Here is a 6,000-nt window from a genome sequence, read left to right on the forward strand (position 1 = left end):
TCTGCATGCAAGCATATAGACACTCTTCCACTGAGCTATGACCCCCATCCTCGAGGGGAATATCTTTCAGTGCTTACATGAAGTCTCCCATTCAAATGCAAACCAGGGCAGACCTTGCTTAGCAAAGGAGACTTCATGCTTGCTACCACAAGGCCAGCGCTCCTCTTAGTTCTCTGTAATGGTAGTTTAAGCATATGGACAGGGGTCAGCACACCTAGGTAATCTTGGAGACTGGATCTAAAGGCCTTTGGAGCCCCCCCCCCCCACACAGTGTTTTCAACATGTGGGTTCTAGAAGGCACAAACAGCAACTGAACTAACAAGAATGTAAGAATATAAACAGCTATATTTATGCAAATATGCATTCGCAAAAACATTTCAACATGCAACGTAACCTATTCTCATCCCACATATTTCTTTCCCCACTCCCCCCGGGACAGACTAAGGAGGATTTGGAGGCCCCCAGGGGGCATAGAGGCCCTGGATTTCGGCCCAGAAGTCCAAGGGTAAGATCTGGTGAAGTGCTTCCAGGTTCAGACCATGAGATGTGGTCCCTCACATGCTCCCCGCCACACCCCCTGCATTGGCGTGCATCTGGGGTGTGGCTAGTGTGGGTGAGCAGCAGTGGCCTGCCCCTGGGCCAGCAGTATCAGGCAGCTGCCAAGGGCCCAGGGGCTTCAGAAGCATCCACTGCAAATCCCTGAGACAGCCTCGGTGTCCACAGGTTTTGGGCAGTTGTGGAATGATTATCCTGGCAGAGAGAGTCACTCCCTCATCACCTTCTCTCTCTCTCCCCCCCCTCCCCCCCATGTGTATAGGACAGTGTCCTTCATGCTAAGGCCTGGGAGCCAGTGGTAGCTTCCGTCAGTCCTAAGGGCATCTCCCTGACTCATCATTTATTGGGCCTATGTGAACTTTTGCCCAAAGCTGAATACTCTGCACAACCCCTCTGGCACCATGCAGAGACTCCCATTGCCACTGTGTCCTGTTGCACTTTGCCCAGCTTTGGGTTGCCATATTCTGGCTCTCCAAATTGGGGTGCCTAATGTGCATATTACGTAAATTGGCTTGCAGATATTTTGCATGTGCAAATTAGCACCTGCACTTTCCAGTTGACTTGTATTAGCTCTGGATATCTACCAGCTATAGATTGGGAAGATATCTTTGCCTGATCAATTTCCTTGACATATTAACAGCAGCAATAGAACAAGAAAATGCACAGCTTTTTAATTAAGGCCGAAATTTTGTACACACCTATTTGAGAGAAGATCTGATTGAAACTTAAAACTAACTTCTAAGTAGGCATGCATTGAATGTAAAGCCAAGAAAGTCCTTAAACATTACAATACACAACCTAGTAGGCAGGCAGTGATTCACATCAAAAGTAAGCTTTCCTCTCAACTGCCCATTAGAGATCCCCTGCTGATCAAAAACAAGGCAACATTCCTCAGGGGGTTACTGTACTTAAAAGTGAAACCCTTCCAGCTAGCATCCTGTGCTCTTCCTCTCTTAATCCAAGTCTAGCAGTTAAGCAGAATAGTGACTGCATGTTTTGTTCCATAACTCTGCTTCTTCAAGGGCTAGAGCGTAGCTTTTGTGTGTGTGTGTTTTTAATGAAAGCTGAAATCCAGGCAAATCCATGTGGGCTAATAGCCCAATGGCAATTATTATGCAAGTTGCTTTACCTCATTCTTCCAACTGACATTCTTAAGGTCAAACTAGACTGTACACCTAAACACAAGTTTAAGACATGTGCTTACCACCAGAAGCTCCTCTTCTCTCCCTCCCTGACTAAAAACAGCCTCAGGGGGCCTGCCTCTGAACACAGGGAAAGAGGAAAGATGACTCTTTCCCTTTGTGCAACCCCCCCCCAAAAGGTTACATTCCCCCCCAGCTAAAATAGTCTGTTAAAATTTGTAGCAAATAGGCACTTTGGGGGCATACCACTTGGAGGAACTAACTGGGCAAAGAGACCCCTTTAAAAGTGGTGATTCTCTTTATTTAGAGAATTTATTTAGGTGGGGGAACCTAGCCCTATCCACCCCCTGCACAGTAATCTTCCAGTGATGGTTGCTGGTGTCTATCTTATGTTTCTTTTTAGATTGTGAGCCCTTTGGGGACAGGGAGCCATCTTATTTATTTATTTATTTATTTATTCATTCATTCATTCTTTCTTTCTTTCTTTCTTTATGTAAACTGCTTTGGAAACTTTTGCTGAAAAGCAGTATATAAATATTTGTTGTAGTATATAAATACTTGTAGTAAGAACATTTCAGCAGGAAAATTGCAAGAGAGAGAAAAGCTAACTCCCCCCCCCGCCGTCAGGATTGCCCTCCCAATTAGGGTTGCACGTTCTGTATTTTTTCTGTTTTGATTTGTACCAAATCCAAATCAACCCCATTTTGTATTTTGCCCGAAATTAAGCCGAAATTAAGCCCCAGTTTTGTTTTGTATCCGAATTAATCCGAATCCGAATTAATTCAGATTTAAAAATGGGTCACATGGTCAAAAGAGTGGGTGGGGGTTATAGTGCCCAATGAGTGGAAGCTGCCACAAAAATTTCAAAGGAATTGGGCAAACTGCTGATTTTTGGTGAATTCTTGAAGTTTGTGCATCTTTCAGATTTTCCCCATAGGGTATGATGGAGGTTTCAGGAAAAGTATGAGCTTCACAGGTCATTTGAGATAGCAAGATAAACCAATGAACTGCCTTGGTACTATGGAACAGCTTCAAATGTTCATTTAACTGAAGTGGAGTGAGCCGTAGCCCAAACAAATCAGCCTACTGTTCAAAATTGTTGAGATTTATCATCACTGCATTTAAGAAAGTGCAAAACCATGGATCATGGTTACAAGAAACAGAGAAACAACTAAGATTCCCGAGGATGTCAATAGATTTACAGGGGAATTCCCCACCCCTCTCCTTTTGTCTCCTGTAGTCCCATGTGGATGACCTGTCGCTGCAATGGCAAAAGTTGTGAACCACTGGCTTAGACATCATGTCCCACCAAATTACATTGTGACCTAAATTACATTAGACTGCTCAACTGGGGCAACAAAACTTAGACACCACTATAACTCATAAAAATCAGAAGAAAAACAAAATAGCTCTTCAAAAGACCCCTAAACAAGTCAAGAGATTCTTTCTAAACCTTTGGAAAGAAAAACCTGTGTAATTTCAGAACTTTCCTAACCAGCTTCTCAAAAAGCTTCTCCACACAATTTATACCATGGCTTTTAGCAAGAGCTTTGGAATTGCACTGAGCTCCCAAAGATATTTGGGTATTTCTGTCTCAAAATGCTGTCTTCCAAATCCCTTTGCAAGGTCAGTTTGCATTTCAATCACACTGAATACAACACATACTTAACTAAACCATTCCTGCTCAACAGCTTTTTGCATATCTTATCTTGTGCTAATCACTCAGTGCCTCAACTGGAGTGGAGAGAGTCAGAGAAGTCAATTTGAATTGCAATGCTTTCCCGAAGAACAAAGCATTCTGTCCGAAACACAGTCATTTCGATTTGGAAAGAAAAATCTCTGTTTTTTAATTCTTGATTTTGTTTTGGTTACAAAACCTCCAATATTGCCATTTTCGGGCACAAAACGTTTTGTACCCGAATTGAAATGCACAAGCCTACTCCCAATGCAAGGGCAGCTCCAGGGGAGGGGGGAGGGGGAAGCACTCCCCAGACAAGTGGTTTGCCCCCCCCCCACCTGCCCCCCAATTCTGTAGAAATCTAATATGTGGGACACAGCTTGCCCACCCACAAATGCACTTTGCCCCTTTTGTGCCCCCATCAATTTTTTTTCCTGTTGCCACCACTGTCCCAATGGCTGTTTTTGTTTGTTTAATTGATTTCTATCCCATTTTCCTATGAGACCACATTCGTAGCAACTTATACAATTTAATGCAAAAAGCTTCAACAGTTCAGTGCAAAATTATGTTGTTAAATGCTGAGAGACATGATATTGAAGCTGTCCCCCTTCTAGTGAAGAAAGGGGATGATTCTGGTGACAAGCTTGCCTCTGAACAGTGCACCTAGGGACACACCTGCTTTGATCCTCAGCCTGGCTTTCTCTGAGGAGTCAGGATATCAAAAACACCCTTCCCTCTCCAGTATGGGTAGTCCTGTAGAGATGCTTCTTGCCCTGAGGATTCCTCTGGCAGCCACAGTCTTTCATTTTGCCCGTGATTAGGTCATTAGTATTGGAACCCTCTCATCACGGAATTATTAAACACTTTCTTGGCTCAGAAATAGATGTTTACAATCAAGGCATGAATGACAAGCTGGAAAGAGGTCTTTAAGCAGGCAACAAAGAACAAGGAATCTGGCTCTGGCATGGACTGAGGGCTTTTAAGTGACGGAATGTTTCTTCAGCTTGCTTTAATAAAAGTTTCTGCGCTGAGCATTCCTGATGGGGCAGAAGAGCACTTTTGAGTCCAGAATGTAGATGGGCTCAATTTTGATTAAAAGGAGTAATGGAAAAGTTAGTTCAGAGTTCGGTTTGGAATTCCCTGCCTCTGTGGAGATTTAAGAGAACGGAGCGCGCTTGGATTTTGGATCTGCGGAATCTCTCTGATGCACCTTGCTTTCAATTAAAAGGAAAAAATAGTGGTACTGCTCTGAGGAAGGATTCAGAACCTTGAACGTTGCTCCTGGGGGAGTTACTCCTGAAAGTTTTAAAGCCTTTGGAAGGTTTTTTGGGCACTAAACTTCCTGAATATAAGGTAAAGGTAAAGTGTGCCATCGAGTCGATTTTGACTCCTGGCACCCACAGAGCCCTGTGGTTTTCTTTGGTAGAATACAGGAGGGTTTTACCATCGCCTCCTCCCACACAGTATGAGATGATGCCTTTCAGCATCTGCTGCCCAATATAGAACCAGCGGGGGTTCAAACCGGCAACCTTCTGCTTGTTAGTCAAGCATTTCCCTGCTGCGCCACTTAAGGTGGTACCCTGAATATAAACATTCAGGTTGATATGCAAATTTGCATTCATGCTTCTCTCAGACCCCCTTGTGAGATTCCCTCCTGATGGATCCAAGCTATTTTGCTATTCTCATAAAGAGCTGGCAATGGCAGATGAATCTATGCATGCATTCTATGGCTGTGCTTACCTCCAGCACCATCTCAGTCATCTGAAAACGCCTCTGAGAGGTTTTGTCAGAAGTCACCGGTTCATGGAGCAACACACCAAATGTCTCGTACTTCTTCAAGGCCTGCTTGTAGTTCTTCTCACTCAGGTCAATCACACGATCTTTCCCATCGTAGGTAGGGAACTCCAGTCCTTCTTCTGCCCTGCAGCAGGAAAGCACCGAAAAACCTGCCAGGAACCAGCAAACGTTCTTCATTTGGAAGGCCATGTTGGGGTGTCGTTGCTTATTTACCCGGGGGGATGAAGAGGAATTCCAATAAAAGATCCTGCGGATATCCAGCTTTCTGGCCTGCCTATGAATCCATCTAGATAGTTTGAGGCCACTGGGAAGCAGCCACAGCAGACTAGCAGTCCTTGTTTAAAGACAAAGGCAAAAAGACAGACAGGAGAAGCTGGGAGACCAAACCCTGGATACCTTACATAGCTCGGCCCGGCTCTGGTGTCATTAAGAACTCCATTTTTAGGAAGCAGTTGTTTCAGGCTATAAATAGACCCTGCAGTGAATAAAAAGGACAGATATGACACGATTGAGGGACTTTGCTGGCACTCAGCATCATCCCAGGGAGAGAAAGGGAGCAGTGGTGGGGGTGGGGGAGGGAGGGAGACGTGCTGCACAGAAAGGGCTCCGGTGTGCAGAAAACAGACACATCGGCTAGGGTTTCAGAGGGGGACAAGCTGCTTGGATCTGAGGGCAAGGGGAGGAACCTGTCCTTAACATGTTTTACTTAACGATTGCTTCTACAGCAATTAGGAGTTTATTAATTTTGGGATGTGATTTTTTTTTAAAGTATTTTATTATCACCCCATGAAGGAGAATCAAGACCCCATGTGGCCTGGGGATTTGCTG

At 44.5% G+C, this 6,000-nt stretch overlaps 1 protein-coding gene across 1 annotated transcript in view; it reads right to left on the reverse strand.

Moving 5' to 3' along the window:
- CASQ2 (calsequestrin 2) overlaps positions 1 to 5,625 on the reverse strand; it is a 63,508-nt gene extending 57,883 nt beyond the window's left edge. Inside the window, exon 1 of the mRNA XM_053301435.1 lies at positions 5,116 to 5,625. Coding sequence (XP_053157410.1) covers positions 5,116 to 5,361 — 246 coding nt within the window. The 5' untranslated portion in view covers positions 5,362 to 5,625. The remainder of the gene's footprint in view (positions 1 to 5,115) is intronic.
- Positions 5,626 to 6,000: the final 375 nt, after the last annotated feature.

The sequence above is a fragment of the Hemicordylus capensis genome, chromosome 2, assembly GCF_027244095.1.
Source record: "Hemicordylus capensis ecotype Gifberg chromosome 2, rHemCap1.1.pri, whole genome shotgun sequence".
Taxonomy (NCBI): domain Eukaryota; kingdom Metazoa; phylum Chordata; class Lepidosauria; order Squamata; family Cordylidae; genus Hemicordylus; species Hemicordylus capensis.